The 15,940-nt window shown below is 47.4% G+C and overlaps 4 protein-coding genes across 4 annotated transcripts; 1 reads left to right on the top strand and 3 right to left on the bottom strand.

The window, feature by feature from the left end:
• Window positions 1-4,359: 4,359 nt before the first annotated feature.
• CTRU02_207223 (C6 transcription factor) lies at window positions 4,360-8,782 on the top strand (the record flags this gene model as incomplete). Its single annotated transcript, XM_036719393.1, has 5 exons — window positions 4,360-4,384; window positions 4,556-4,923; window positions 5,006-5,114; window positions 6,652-7,685; window positions 7,736-8,782. 5 exons carry the CDS (start codon window positions 4,360-4,362, stop codon window positions 8,780-8,782), a joined length of 2,583 nt encoding a protein of 860 aa, XP_036589100.1.
• A 315-nt stretch (window positions 8,783-9,097) lies between these two features.
• Window positions 9,098-10,612, bottom strand: CTRU02_207222 (FAD binding domain protein; the record flags this gene model as incomplete). Its single annotated transcript, XM_036719394.1, has 1 exon — window positions 9,098-10,612. One exon carries the CDS (start codon window positions 10,610-10,612, stop codon window positions 9,098-9,100), a length of 1,515 nt encoding a protein of 504 aa, XP_036589101.1.
• A 971-nt stretch (window positions 10,613-11,583) lies between these two features.
• On the bottom strand, window positions 11,584-13,359 carry CTRU02_207221 (afln vera monooxygenase; the record flags this gene model as incomplete). Its single annotated transcript, XM_036719395.1, has 3 exons — window positions 11,584-12,619; window positions 12,680-13,170; window positions 13,225-13,359. The coding sequence occupies 3 exons, from the start codon at window positions 13,357-13,359 to the stop codon at window positions 11,584-11,586; spliced, it is 1,662 nt and encodes a 553-aa protein (XP_036589102.1).
• A 699-nt stretch (window positions 13,360-14,058) lies between these two features.
• CTRU02_207220 (fumarylacetoacetate hydrolase) lies at window positions 14,059-15,938 on the bottom strand (the record flags this gene model as incomplete). Its single annotated transcript, XM_036719396.1, has 3 exons — window positions 14,059-15,054; window positions 15,107-15,286; window positions 15,339-15,938. The coding sequence occupies 3 exons, from the start codon at window positions 15,936-15,938 to the stop codon at window positions 14,059-14,061; spliced, it is 1,776 nt and encodes a 591-aa protein (XP_036589103.1).
• Window positions 15,939-15,940: the final 2 nt, after the last annotated feature.

Below are 15,940 nucleotides of genomic sequence, written 5' to 3'. Positions count from 1 at the left end.
GGATTGAAGCGGTGCTGGCTACTGCAAAGTTGGCTGGCTTCGACTGTCTCCATTTTTCTTGTATTTGAGGAGGAGAGGGGTTAATCAGTCTCTGTGACTCTCTGTACCAGGCTATGATCAGGCTGCATAACCGACTAATGAATATGCGGGATGCGACTGGCCGGCCAAGGAAGGGTGGCACACCTATCGAAACGAGGGGGTCATGCTGACATGAAGATCCCCGCGTTCAGGTGAAAGTGGTAGATAACATCCCAGATTAATGATAGGCTGGACCTAATACTAGCTTATTAAAAGTTATTCTTTTTCAATTGTAAGCATCATTAAGGACACAGAGGTCAAACCAAATATCTATTTCATTAAAAAATAACATCTACTTTTTGTATTCAACGTTGTCTAAATTATTCTTTCTTGTCTCAATGTATAATCTTAAATTGAAATTTTAGGTAAACTAGACAGGATAGCTATAAATTAAGTTCAAGTTGTATGCTTTAAAAAACCACCGTTACTGTTTGTCCCGGTAAGCAATGTGCAGCGCTTTTAGGACTCTCTTAATTGTTTGCATGTCAAACACTAAGAAAGCCAGGGTAACAAACATCAGAGGTAAAGATGCCGCAAAAAAAATCCACAAATGCATACTGTTATCAGCTCCCAATTCCGCAAAGTTCATACCAAAGAAACCAGCCGTAAACGTGAATGGGAGGTACACGAAGGCGACGAGTGTGAGCTTCGTAACTAATTTTGCCTGGTGGACGCTGCGTTTCGACTCAGCGAGCATACTGTTGTTACTCATGACTGCCATCCCTTGAGTGCACCTCTCGTGGAGTAATTGTGCTTGCGAGTTTTGGTCTTTGAGCAAGATATTGATTTCAGCCACAGAGCGATCGGCTGAGATTTGATCGGCTGACGAGACGACACTCGAACGACGGACATTTTGGAAGATTTCTGTCCGATTGTCCATCAGTTGAAGCATGTATGAAGCGTTGCTTAGCTGATCTTGAAGGATTTCCCGAAAGTATAGGAGGTTGGCCAGTGTAGGGTTCTCGTTACTTAACGATGAGCGACTCGTTTCGATTGTTATCTTCTCCTTTAACACATTCAGGAGCTGCTTCTGGGAGAACGCAGCTAGTCTGAACATGTCGGACAAGACATGGAAACGGTCAGTTTTTGCAAGCGACCAATCTAGGCCATGGCCGTAGCCTTCTGGAAAGACAGCAAGACTTTGCTTATTTTCCCTCTCTGACCCAGCCGTACTCCCGCGTATACTGCGGGATTTCAATGCGCATCTAGGCTTATATTGAATGATTGGGAGAAGTGTGATTGGGAATGGTTCATCACCACCTCCGAGCCACGGTATCAGCGGCCCTTTCCTTAGGTCGTGTCCTGCATCTGTACAAGCAATTGCTATGGCCATTAGCGAATACATCCACCATATCTATGCGAGTGGACTCATACCTATCCAAGTTTTACCAATATCAAAAACAGAAACCACTATTTCTTGTTCAATGATACAATGTCGTGCGTCTAGCACGTAGAACTGCCGTACGATTGAGTCCCCAGGCTTCAGGACCCAGGGTTTTCTCAGTTCAGTCTGGTATTTCTGGAAATCACGATCTGCATTTTTTCGCAATGTGTCTACTTCCTCCTGAGGTGAATGATGTCGGTATTTTCTAGTCCCAATAGTAAAGAACTTGAAGCGAAATATGTTGCTCATTATTGAAGGAGCGCAGCCAAAGTAGTCGTCGCTTTCGCTCTCTGGATCCTCACGGTATCTGAGGAACCAGCGAAACAGCTCCGGATCGGCTTGACAAAAAGCGCCAATGCTTGCAAGCCAATGGGGGGATGGGTGGCCCCGTAGGAAGAGTACTTGCGGTTGTGACATTTCGATGTTACTTTTCAACGCTTGTATACACGACTCTGGATCAGCATATTCATTAAATATTTCTTGGCTCCTGCTGCTGTCCGACGATTTTGCTGGCAAATTTTGCTTCTCTGGTGAAGTTAACTGGTCCGCGTGGCTTGGACTGATGATCCCAGCAAAATTCCCGGCCACATGGTCTACTTTATATGTTTTTTGCCCAAAGAATTCTCTCAGAGGATTGTAAATCTCCCCTGGATATAAGGTCTCAGCGCTGGTTTGCTGAGAATGATATGCGATCATTTTAATGTAATCATCGGTTGTGCCTGATGCGTGGTTAGGCTCGTAATACAACATTGGATGCCATTGATTTACTTCTGGGTGTGTACCGCATCTGTTTGGTTTCAGATGTAGTTAACATAGTACCACGTTTGCTTATGGGTCGAATATCAGGACGCTGCGGACTTTGAGAAGTCATATTTCCATACGCAGAGGCTGTGACGATCCAGGAGCGCGGGTGTTCTGTTTGTGTTAGGGCTTAGTGTTTTATTGTGGTTTGTAAGACTGGAATGGGATCCTGTGTGCCAAATAGCAGCAAGCCTGTGAAATATTTGGGGAATAATGTTTTATTTGATAAGGCTTTGAGAATCAATAACTCCAGGGGCTAGGTTTAATCACGCGTCCGTAAGCCACAGATGTGTCGGCCTTTTTTTTTTTTTTTTTCATCTTAGGATAGGATGGAGGGCTTTTTTGGTGGCGAGGCTACGCATAAGCTGAGGGCTGCGGTAGGTATCAAATAGGTTGGGCAAATTTGGAAACATGGCCGGCTCAGAGAGCGTGCAATTCATAGGCGGTGGTTACTGTTGATAGACCAAAGACAGCCTTGGAAAAGCAACCCTGCAGTGCCAAGATATGTATGTGCGTTCATCAAGGCAGACGCTCGTTTCCGCTGCCGGTGGCCTACCAATGACTGCCATGTAACCGCCCTTCCTTTTGCCTATCGCACGCCCGAGGCTTCCTCGGCGTCTAAACAAGGGTTTTGCTGACCCAAGACACCTTTGCCACCACCCACCTTTACACTTGGTTGCCTAAATAGGTGAGGCTCTACCTTAGCTTAGGCACCTACCCAGGTGATTATTATAATTCTGTCACAAGCATGGTCCGTGTCACATAACTGCTGCATATCAGCGGAAATCTTTACCCGCTGACACATTCTAGGCATTACACCAGTCCATATGTTGTTAACACTGTGTACTTTCATTTACCTACATTCACTCCAGTAAGTTGAGTTATTTCTCACTATTGAATCGGATCTCGGAATTAGGACGTCACCAAAACCATGCAATCTTCGTACAGTCTAGATAGGGCAAGCGTAGATATCACAGTAACAAGTTGGCACTCTCCCTTCAAATTTACAGAGAAACTACTCTCCTAGGTGGCAGTCCTTGTTAAATTTCTGCTCAAAAGCGAGTGCCCGTGCGACCTTTTATCTATGACAGATATATCCTGTTCCCTGGGCCCTTTCGGCTTGACTTGAAGCTTGTTGATCCATGACCTGGTAATAATGTATTCAATAATCCACATTGCTAGTACTGACGTAAACCATGATTTGAAGATTTCTGCTCTGCATTGAGTGATATGTGATTTCTGTTTGACCGTATTGTCTCACTGAGCTCTGCGGCCACTACTGGGCCAAAACTCTTCGCCTGGACTTACGAAATAGGGAAGAGAAAGATGTTTTTGGTTCGGCCCTCGTGCCTCGAGTTTTGAACGTATAACCTAGAGCAGGTTCATCAATCACCTGTCTTCTTCCTTCTTACTCTTTTTTCATCCCTATCATTGTTCTCTCACCTCCTACTTAGCGATATAAACAATACGAAGTGTTCTGCGATTAAGGTGTGCCAGTTCCGTGACCTTGAACAACGGAAGTATTGGTACTTTCATTCCGCAGAGGGTGTAACATTGTTGCCTTTATTCCAATAATACATAATGTTGCCCTGGAGAAGGGGTCGTTCTCAATGGAGTGAAGTTAATGACACCCATTCTTTTCCCGACATTATTGGGTAGCTAGAATTTTGGCTCGATGGCCACCATGCTAGCCATACACATAATCTTGCCCCTATCTCAAGGCTTGCAGCTTTTGGACGCATGAAGTTGATTCCAACTCCTGTCGAACAGGAAACGTATTTCTACACTGGCTCAATTTAACATGTGTAAATTGTACTGCTTCTAGACAGGGTCGAATGTGATACTTGGAAAAAGGCGCAGCTGTAAACACAAAAGACGCCTATTTCAGTAACGACTTTTGAACATATCAACCCTTTCGACTTGCACCTCTCTCCCTGTCTTGATCAGGGAAAAACCCTCTCGAAAGAGCTGAACCCTCAAGCTCTTGTGAAGCACAAGATTCGGTCCAAAACTTCAAGCGGAAGAAAACGGGCCGTCAAGGATTTGTTAGAGATAAGTGAAGTCCGGGTTATTGGAGCATGCGGAGATGCCGCATCATGAAGGTTAAGTGTAATCATTATGGTACATGCAACAGTTGCAAAAAAGCTTATCCCCATGACCCAAAAAGAGCATGCATTCGTCGCAACATAGTCGATACCGCCTCAATCTTTTCCCCAACGAGATGTCAGTTCTTTCATCTTGCTTGAATATAGACCTTTAATAAGAGAAGAACCACGAGCTAATACGTGATAGTTGCTGTCTTGGCCAAGGAAGAGGAGTTAAGAGCGACTGAGTCGCTCCGATTTCTGCAGTCACGGTTCTATGGGAGCATCCACAAGGGCCATATGGTGGTTAGTCGCCGCCAGCACGGAGCAAGACTTTTCACCGTCCTGCAAAACTACTGTTGCGTAGCGGAGGACATTCAACAGCCTGTTCACCACTGTTGCGTTCTTGCTAGAGAACACAAAGAGGTCTCTTCGGACGACGAGCTTGTCAGATGGGGCGAGAGTTTGCTGTCCCCTGAAGACCAAGACACATTCGAAGGTCTCATCGAGCTCTTCACCAAGGATTACTCCGCCCCGTGCCGCTCAGGTGGCCCCCCAACTCCGAGGCGACCCCAAGTACGAAATGTTGTTCCATATTCGATATTCTTATGCTAATGGCTGACCGATGAAACTTTTAAACAACATTTACAAAATGAAGATCATGTATAAGATCTATTGCGAGGAAAACTTGGGCTTTATCCGAGAGAATACCAACGCGGTGGTGCCGCTGCCACTGCTCGCCACGGCAGAGTTCAAAACAATCATACGTAAGGCCCCCGAATCGTTTGAAATCAAAGCGCTCCAGACAATCATTTTGTATATGTTCATACCACGCTCTCTAAATCACGAGAGGCCTGCAGTGTGGGCCTCGCTGTGGCAGCTATTGCTCGTCTATTGAGACCTGTTAAGAGTCCAAGCTCGGCGAAATAACAACGTAATCTCGCTGTTCAACGCCGTTTCAGTCGTCATTGCGGCATATTTCAGGATTTCAAGCTCCCTTAGACTGTCGTTAGACATTATTCATGGTTTCTGGGACCCCTGCGAGACTCGGCAAGAAGTGCTTGCCAACAAGTTTAATAACGCCTTGCGACTTCGTGACAACTTTCGTGAGTACCTGCTTTGCGAGATGTGATACTAGTATAACATCTTACGCCTTGGGTTCTAGATCAAACTATTTCCGCCAGGGCCGATGAGATTGATAAGGCCCTCAAGAATCTTATCGTTGACAGGGAAATGAAGAAGCTCGGAATACTTAAACAGAAGTTGTCGCGAACTCAAGAACCACACCCTTCCTTAGTGGCACATGGCTGGAGCTAATAAAGCGCCGTGCTGAGAGTAAGTCGGCGCGCTGCCCATTTCACATGGAATATGCCGTTGGGATTTTCAAGTATTAGAGAGCAGTGTATTATCAATGGTCATTCCTGTAAACGCTCGTTAAATTACTTGAGGTGACATAACTTTGTTTTGGGCGGTGGGTCTTTAGGTGCTTCTCGGGGTTGCTTTCCCTTTTAACTTGGGTGATGAATGTACGCCATCGCGAAATGCCAAATACTGGGTGCCTGTAATCACCATCACAGATACTATATTACAACCGCAGCAGAAGTAATCTTCTCTCATTACGTCTTAACTTTCTACATTACTTCGGTGTTTTTAGACAACATAGGTATATGGCCTATCGTTAAACTACATGCGCGCTTCCAGGCCAATTTGCTGCCTGAGAACTTTGCCGCGGAAACTTGCCAAGTTGGGTCGCAAGATGCGGGATAGACAGGCCTCTCATGCACACCTAGATAATGCGGGGTAGTGGCTCCCTCAACTAACTGGCCTGTCTTATCAGCATGTATTGGCTTGAGACAAGGTGTTACAGACACTAAGTATGCTGCTAATCGGAGTACCTTCCGTACGCGAACAACGGCTTAGATAAAGCCTTTAATCATTTACGTCTCTCCTTCCCAAGCACACGATCAGCCCCCGTTCAATTCTAAGATTGAAAGATGAAAATCCAAAAACCCAAAGCCTCCCATTCATTCGAAGGTTGCAACGGCTGTCGGAGACGCCATCTTAAATGCGACCAAACCGCACCCATTTGCAATAGATGCCGGCTTGCCGGCTTGTCGTGTGACTTCAAGCCGGCACTCCGCTGGATTGTTGCAACAGGGCCAGATGCATGCAATGCCGTTCCAGATGTAGATGAAGACAAGAATCAACACTCGAGGCGGCATCTTTATAGTGGTAAGTTGGTCCAATTATATCAATAATCGAGCTCCTCCTGAACTTGAAATACATACTGATGAATCTTTTTAGAGGTTTCAAGGAAATCTATGAGCTCGGCTCTCGTTGCTGATGTCCCTTCTACCGTTACGGCTGCCCTCAACCGAATCGAAGAGAACACTCGAGGCCCCGAGCTGCGCATTCCTACCGACTTTGCTGTTGGACCCTTTGGGGTTTTCAAAAGCGTGCCATCATGCAACCAAAGCTCTTTTGGTGATGATACTTTGATGCTATCCCCTCCACCTACAACGTGTAGGTCAGGCTCCATTGAGGTGGCTTCGTATAGCTCGCCTCTTTCAATAATTTCTTCCTCTATACCGCAGTGCCAAAATCGCATACAAGCCCAACGTGAAGGGACCGGCCTTGACTCAACAAGCTACCAGCAGCCTATCGAAAACGATGTTATCATTCCAGATGCTCTTGGTGATTTCTTTTCAAACTCTCTCGATTTCTTACAATGGGGGGATCTGTTTACTTGGGATTCCGAGCTGCTGGGCATCCCTCTACTGGCCAACAATCTGAACTGCATCGATGCCCCAACCGAGCCGTCAGGTTGTGCAGCGGATTGTGATACAACTTGGACAGACATGGCGCAAGATAGTCTCCTAGTTCATTCTAGCACCGGTGATGTGGCATGGCCCGAACTAAATCTTGAAGTGGATGCGCCATTGCTGCTAAAACACTTCAACGAGGAAGTCATCAATCAGATGGGATCATTGCCTATTAACGAGAAATCAGGTTGGAGGATTCTTAATGTTCCGCATGCAATCCTCACTCTGATCGATTTGACAATGTTCAAAGTGGGAAAAGAAAAGATCAGGCATGCCAGCCTGGCAAACTTTTACGCGCTCATCGCTGTGTCAGCATTCCACCTGTCACTTAACGCGGCGAGCTTCCCGTCTTTGTCAAAACCTGGAAGGAACTGGGAGGCTCTTTCAAAGAAAACATATGATGCCGCTAAATACCACCTGAAGATTAGCCTCGAGACCGAGTCCACCTTGGAGTCTTCTAACAAGGCCAAATACAAGGAGCAACTCATGGCCGTTGGCGCTGTGTTAGCTACTTCTGTAAGATTGCATGCTTGCTCGGTTTACGATTTTTACTAACTCTTGTGAAGTTACTATCTGGAAACGAGTTGGACTCACACAGGTATCTGGTGGCAATGGAGCGATTGATTCGTCGACGAGGGCTGAAGAAGCCAAAACTCTCTCGCCGGGCCCGGTTATTTCATAACATCTATGCGTGGATGCGCATTGTTTCCGAGAGCACAAATGTGCTGCACGAGAACAGCCCATTTGCCATGAGGCCCTTTAAACTGGTCAGAACCGGACTAACCACGCCTGAGGACAATGACTCTGGGACAATTCGATCAAAACAGGCAACGCCACTCAATATCCAGAATACCAACACAGACAGCACACTAGACAGCTTCCTTCACTTGGAATCGCCATACCTACAACCTTATCGCCATGACCGAGATCAAGACCACGATGACACCCGCGACATTCATCTAATGAGCTCGCTCAACTGCCAAGAAGACATGCATATGCGCATTTATGGCGTTCCTGAAACCTGGCTCAGGTTGGTATCGCAAACCACCAGGCTTGCAAACGTCATGGATCACCTAGCGACAGGGCAAGACCAATCAGATGGCGATAATACAGCCTTTCTTCAATCAAAGGCATCGTACTTGGAAGAGGCCGTCTGCTCTTTCAAGATGCGCTATTTGTCAAATACCGGAGCCGAAACCAACCAGAGCCGCCCACATGTACACATGACAAGAGCACTCAGCGCAGCACTTGTGATTTTCTTCTATAGACGGATTAGGAAGATCCACACCCTAATGCTTCAGGAAAGTGTAAAACAGGTCATTGAGTCACTCCATGCATTTGACAAGGCATTGGAAGAAAATGAACTTCTTGGCCCTGGGACAGCGTGGCCTGCTTTCGTTGCTGGAGCAGAGGCCACAGAGAGCGAACAGCGTAGGCAGTTCGAGGACTGGTTGGTAAAGGCACATTCTAAGTCGGGATGGAAAGGTTACTTGGTCTCCAAAGAAATCTTAAATGAGGTCTGGATGCAACGCGATGCTGCTGGTGGAACAGCAACTTCACCAACGTGGGTTGACGTTTGCAAGCAAATGCGGCGCTGGCCACTCCTATGCTAAGGATAGTTAAAGAAATCAAAGGCCAGTGAAGACAATGTTTAGAGACGGATATTCTTTTGAAGGCACCTTGAGAAAGAGTAATAATAGCGCTGCTTGTGTTCATGTTATACGATTAATCAGTCGAATAAAAACCCATGGGGCAAGCATGTCGACATTTTTTCCCTATTTTTTCCTATGTTAAGATTGAAAATGAAGATGGATCCTGCGATAGGTTTGTGAAAAGAGGCTTAAATATATACATCACTCCCTTGCGAAACTGCTTTAATCATCATATGCATCTAATGATTCTACTGTTTGATGTCTTCCGCAGCAGCCTCATTTTCTAAAGCTGGACACTTTCTCAATAATACGTGACATGAGCAATGAACTGCCCACTCCATTCTCGCTGCGCAGTACTCTTGCTAGGAAAAAGGCAGTCAAAGCTGCAACAGGAATAGTAGCCGCGAGACTTGTTTTGAGCGTAAGGGATTTCTCCTCGATTGTCTTTTCGTCATTGTACGGCCAGCTGTGAGCGGACTTGGGCGGATCGATGCTCAACAAGCGTAGACCGCCAGAGATTTGGTTACTGTAGTAGTCGACATACTTCTCAAGCGGCAACAAAGGCAGCATGTACTTGTGCATCAGTCGGAGACGCCACGACTCCCAGGCGGAACTGCGCATAGCGTCCTGACAACTCTCAACCATTTCAACTAGGCGATCGACACGCTGATTTTCGACGGCTTCAAAAGCTTTCGTCACGCTCGGCAACGGCCAAGCAGGCGAATTCTGGCTCTGAGCGCCAAAGAGGCTCTGCTCTTGCAGTGCGTTAACAAGCGAGGCGCACGATTCGATACAGCTGTTTCCGCCTTGGCCAACAAGAGGGTTGAACTTGTGCGCAGCGTCACCAATGATGACGAGACGACCATAATGCCACTTTCGCATGACATAGTGAGGCAACGCTGTCACGCCGCTGTAGAGCAAGTTATCCGCAACTGTGCTGAAGCGCAGGCCGTTGTCAGCCACCAACGAATCGGCTCCTCGTGCGAACTCGCGGCGTTTGTCCTCATCGTCAAACCGCGGGATATCATTGATCGCGCACTTCCGCTGCTCCTTGGGCAGCGACCAGAACCAGAAGACGAACACCTCGCCTCCTGGCCCTCCCATACAGCCAGCCACCGTGCCATGACCGCTCGCGCCGACAACCTCGCCAGGCTTAATGCCAGGAGTGGGCTTGGCGGTACCGAAGATACAGGCATGCTCACACGGGATATCCTGCCTGTCACAGGCCGGGATGGCAGCAGAGTCGTTAGCGGCATCCGCATTCCTCCACATCTCACGACGAATCGTGCTGCGCACGCCGTCGGCACCCACAACAATCTGGCCTTCAAAGACTGATCCGTCTTCGGTGTGTACCAGTGCGCCATGCTCTAGGCTCTCGACGCGACGGACTTTCTTGTTGCAGAAGACGCGATGTTTTTCCTTGAGATGCTGGTACATGACGCACAACAGCTGGTAACGCTCCATAAACATGCTTGGGTAGCCGTGCCGCTCGGTAATGAGTTGCCTGGTTCTTCGCGTCATGATGCGTTCTCCCGAGTTACTGTCTCTAACGATCATGCAATCGACTGGCTGCGCCTTGGCGAGGATGTCTTCAAAGAGCCCGAGTTGGTCGAGGATTCGCAGGCCATTGGGGAAGAGACCGATACTTGCTCCTACGTTGGGGGTAACGGAGTCATAGGCTTCAAGTAATACGTAGTCGACGTTTTGATGTTGAAGCATCAAAGCCAGGGTGAGTCCCGTGATGCCACCACCAACAATGATGACCTGGTGTTTCGTGTCTTTCGTAGCCATTGTGGTGGACTTGACTATTTGTTGATATCTGCAGTTAAAAGGTTTATCGCTAAAATGCTTTATGTGAAGATAAAAGATGCGGTGAAGAGTTCAGATGCACGCACAGGCTGTTGAGTCTTTATAACTTGGAACAAATCCGTACGGCTACTTTGATTATATCATGCTGTTTCGATTGTCCTTAAATGTGGACACAAGCCTGTCTGAAGTCCTTGCTATGCAGTTTTTGGAAAGGAGTTCGTTCAAACGGAAAATTCAAGGGCCCCGAAAACATTTCATATCCTGGAAATCAATGGAGGTTCACACTTGTCAGACCCACCGCGCATTTACCAAGACTCCATACTGGCGGCCACTTTCGCCACATGGACATCCCTGATTTCTCAATCATTTGCCGGTGACCAATGAATCTGCCTTTTCTCTCCCTAGTCGTACATCATCCTAATGACGACGTGTTCGTTCAGTTACTTAACGCCACGTCGAATCTCTCTCTATGCAAGTGGATGATAGGCAACTAGGCCTTAATCAGTGTTACTAGCAATGTATACATGTCGATTTGGATGCGTAAACAGATGTCGGTACCTCTGTTTACATACATTTTCACTTGGTCTTTGGTGTAAATACCCACTGTCCCACGGCGGGAGGTGGGTTATCTCCTTGAGGTGGGTTTTGGCGGGTTCAGTCCGTGCCAAGGGGTGAAATCACACTACCAATCGTGCTTGGTTGCATTGAGTTTGAAGCTTGGACTTGGTCGGCGTCATGTACGTTTTTATCCACACCCAGACACAATCAACATCTGTCCGAGTACCTCCTGATTCCCACGTCAAGATTCTATCAGGTTGAACGGAGAGATGAAGTGCGCATACTGAAGGAAGCTCGTTCAATATCCTCAACTTTCGACTCTTACGCCACACATCTTACATGTAAACATGGGTAGCTCAAGTACGACTTTGCCTAAAGCATGCCAATGGCTTTAGCTAGGAGCTCTTCCGCAATTCGATCCGTACGGGGAACCCGTCCGCTGGACGGGCTCCACCCCCACCTTCCACAGATTGATACACCCTTTCACCATCTACCGTCTTTATCCCACCGGTAGGATGAAGCTTATCCCACTCTTCATATGCTGCTGTAAAGCTAAATTCTCGAACTGTCATCACCAACGCGACTTTCAATTCAATCATAGCTAGGGTTTGACCGATGCAATTCCTCGGGCCCCATTCGAAGGGCCGCCATGCGCCTTTGGGGGGGTACAAAGGATCTTCCGGTCCAACAAGCCAGCGCTCCGGGATGCAAAGTTCAGGGTCCTTCCAGTATCTGGGGTTATGGTGTAGAGCCTGGGTGACTGTCCATACGTTACAGCCAACAGTAGGGTGTGCTTTGCCGTCTTGATCGATAATTACAGTGTCTTGACGCCCCTGGCGCATGGACCCGGATGGAGCAAATATGCGAAGTACTTCTTTAATAAATGCCGTAGTGTAAGTTGTTTTGTTAAGAAGCTGGGGGTCTTTGCGGATTTTGTCCTGAACCTCTGCTGGATTAGGGCCGAAAACTTGAGTGGTTTCAGCTATCACGCGGGACAGCACGTCTTGGTTCTTGGAGAGGAGGTGATAGCAGTAGAGTAATGTGCTGCTCGTGGTCTCGTGTCCGGCAAACAAGAAAAGCCGTATTTGTGGGGTGATGATCTTCTTGATTACCACATTGGTTTTCTCGACTTCTTTTTCTCCAACTTCCTTGAAATATTCATCGATGAACAAAGACACTATGGATTTTGATCTTGACTTTACACCACCAGTTGGTAATGCTCGATGTTCGGCGCGTTCCATCAGACGTTTTTCAAGCTCTACTGAGATGTGACGGTCTAGCTGCCTGCCATAAAACCACTGCACTAGCGGCCGTATCGTGAACAACTTGGTCAGCGGACTTAACGGCTCTTTGAAAGAGGTCCATTGGATCTGCTTCCTAAGAGTTGCTGCCAGCGGGTGATCTTGAATTTGGTGGCAAAATTTTGTATCTCTGAACGTATTTCGTAAGATTCATGCAGGTCGAAAATGGAAGCTCAAGAAAAGCACTTACAACACCACAGAACCGATCACGTCAAAAGTTAGTCTCATAGTTAAGTCTTCCAGCTGAAACATTTCACTACGACCTTGCGAACATCGATCCAGTAGCTTCTGCCGAAAGACAGCTACTTCATCTGCAATTAGAGGTGCCAAACCCATCATATAATTGGAACTGAACCCGGAGCTTAAAAGTCGCCGCCAGCGCTTCCATTCTTCGCCATCCATAGTCAGCAAACTTTTGCCGCCGGTAATCTTCTCCAGTGGATCAATGATAGTGGCGCCTTTCGCGAAAACACGCCCCTCGAGCTGCGATGCTGCATGCGCATCGGTGATTACCATTGTAGTTTTGCTAAAAGGCCATAGACAGACGTAGAAAATGCCTTTCGGGTAGTCTTTGGAGATCTGCCACATCATGTTGTGAATGGTAGAGTCGGATGGTAGGGAGCGCATGATCTTGCCGATCACCAAGAAGTGACCTGCAAAGAACGAAAACTTTGGCATGGGCTATAACGCCGGTCAGCGACTCCATTTGAGCTCTAGGCGGCTTGAATGACTTACCAAGTTCGCCCTTTGCATTTTCCTTATCTTCTCACGGGCCATGTAAAACCTCGTTAGGAAGTATAAGAACGCTGAGGCTCCGGCGACTATAGCCGCTGCCTGCAGCTGTTGTCCATTCATTCTCCACTGAAGCATCGCGGGAAGAAGTAGTTGTGTGAGGAAATCTTGCCAAACTTGAAAGCCACATGGAGAGTTTTGACTTTGAGAGTGTCGCAATTATAAGCCTTGTTAGCTCCGCGAAATTTGACGAATACGAGGAGGAATACGTTCCTTGAGCTTGTGCGATGATTCTTTGTGGGTCTTGACTGCATGTAAGATCTTATTTCAACCCAGGTCACCCTATTGGTGGTGGATATCGCAAATCTGACATCTGTTGTCAGCTGGCCATCAGTAGAATCGCTGGTTGGTTGTTAAATTGAGGAAGGATTTTACGCCTTCTTTATCTCACTTACTCAGTGACCAACCATTCATGCTTTTGAAGAAGTAGGCCTTACATATCGGTTTTTCAGTAATCTATCGAAGTTTTGTCATATTACATCATGCTAATATCGCCCGGGGTTGATGGTCATATCTATTTTTCTGCGTGCTTTACTAGCAAGCCGGCCGCTTCATCGTTAGATAATGAATGTAATGTTTGAAAAATGACTTGAAATTTGATTTACTCTCAAAATGAAAGACCACAGATTTCTAAAAGAGAAGAATACAGCGAGCTCTTACGCTGGAAAAGTAACTCGAGATCATGCTGCTCATGCTCAATCTTTCTACATAACCTCTGTGGAAACATTGCTTCAACATGCAGGTGTTACCCTTCGTATCACATCCGCGCGTCCGAGTTCACAAGAAGTCTTGTAAACTTTTCACTACCCCTGCCACATCCTCAAACACGTACCAGTGCCCTGTATTCGGTAACACAACGTGATTGGACTTGGGTATCCTGCTAGCGTAATCCTGACCAACGGCGGGAGTTGATAACACATCGTGTTCACCAGAGATTATCAGCGTTTCGGCTTCCAACTTCTCCAAAGCCAAAGACTCCTCGAACTTAGCCAGTGCTGATATTGCCTTGGCGTACGCCTCGGGATCCTGACCCAACAGACTCAGTCGTACTGCAGCCACGGCAAGTGGGTTTTTCGTCTTCGTGTGCTCGGAGAGTCCGCTTGACACGCTCTTTTCAAGGATGGCGCTGATTCCCTGGGTTCTTACTAAGGCTGCGGTGGAAAGTAGTGTTTCGACAGCAACTCTTGGGAATGGAGAGGGTGGTGGACCGATGAGTATCAACTTCTTGACCAAAGACGGATGATCAAGAGCGAACTTAGCAGCGATGAGAGACCCCATCGAGTGTCCGACCAACGTGGCCGAAGACTGATCGGAAACCCCCGCGAGTTCAAAGATTCCAGCTAGATCCGCAGTCAAGGATGCAATAGACAGCTCGCTAAGAGGGTGTGTCGGACTGAGACCATGGCCTTCGAAATCAAAGATGTGTGCTGTTGCCGAGTCTTGGGTATTCAACGTTGAGATCAGTGGCGTCCAAAACTCCTTTGTTGAGCCAATGCCATGAACGAATATTATGATCTCCTTCCCGTTTCCAAGACGTTGATAGTTGAGAAGCTTAGAATTGACAGAGACTAAACCAGCTGTTCCTTGGATTGATCTTGCTGCGTTGGTAAGTTGGAAAGCCGACTGAGAGGAAAACCGCTTGGCCGTTGTGTTGACTGAGACATTTTCCGAAACTTTGTTCGTCAAAGTGCCGATACCATCAATGGAAATGGAGATTTCATCGCCGTGTTGGAGAAATATGGGAGGATTGCGTCCAATTCCGACACCAGCGGGCTTGGATTATTGTAAGCATGGTAAACATAAAGGTTCGTGAGAAAATGCTTACTGTTCCCGTGGCGAGCACATCTCCAGGCTGCAAAGTCGTGCCGGCTGAAAGCGTGCTAATAAGATGCGGGATGGAAAAGATGAGATCCTCCGTGGTCGCATTCTGGCGAAGCTCTCCGTTGACATGGGTTTGGATTCGGAGGGTTTTGGGTAGGTCCTCCTTCGGCACAGCAACGGGGCCCTAGCTATCTATTAGCCACTGTGACTTGAGATGTCTCGGTTGGCAGCCTTACCATAGGACAAAAATTGTCAGGCGACTTTCCGATATAAAACTGCTTATGATCCCGTTGCCTCTCTCTCGCAGTCAGGTCGTTAATAATAGTGTAACCCCAGACATAGTCCCAAGCATCCGCTTCATTGACGCGAAACCCTGCTTTACCAATAATCACACCGATTTCACCTTCGTAGTCAGCGCTCTCGGTGAAGCCTTTGTGCAGGAAAATGTCGTCTCCATGAGCGATTATCGAGGTAGCTCTTTTGGTGAATATGACCGGGTGGCTAGGCTTGTCGACCTTATCTGAACTATCGTAGCCTGAACTGTTGAACTCTTTTGCGTGTTCCATGTAATTCTTGCCAACAGCTAGGACATCCCGCCCTGAGACCGGCGGGAGAATCTTGACATCTTTGAGGGGTATCGCAGGACCACTGGCAGCTGTAATCTGGTGCGAACCAGCCTCGATGACTTGATACAATGTTTCCACCGGTGAGCCAGAGAGGAAAGCTAGTGGCTGAATGGTCTTCTGCCCTTGGTCAAGGTGGCCGATCTGCGGGGGAGTGCCATCTCGCCTTTGAAAGGCTATGTAGTTGGTGAGGAGTGATGGTCCGGATGCCATAC

The sequence above is a fragment of the Colletotrichum truncatum genome, assembly GCF_014235925.2.
Source record: "Colletotrichum truncatum strain CMES1059 chromosome Unknown Contig_0004, whole genome shotgun sequence".
NCBI lineage: Eukaryota > Fungi > Ascomycota > Sordariomycetes > Glomerellales > Glomerellaceae > Colletotrichum > Colletotrichum truncatum.
This window is presented reverse-complemented; position numbering and strand designations above follow the sequence as displayed.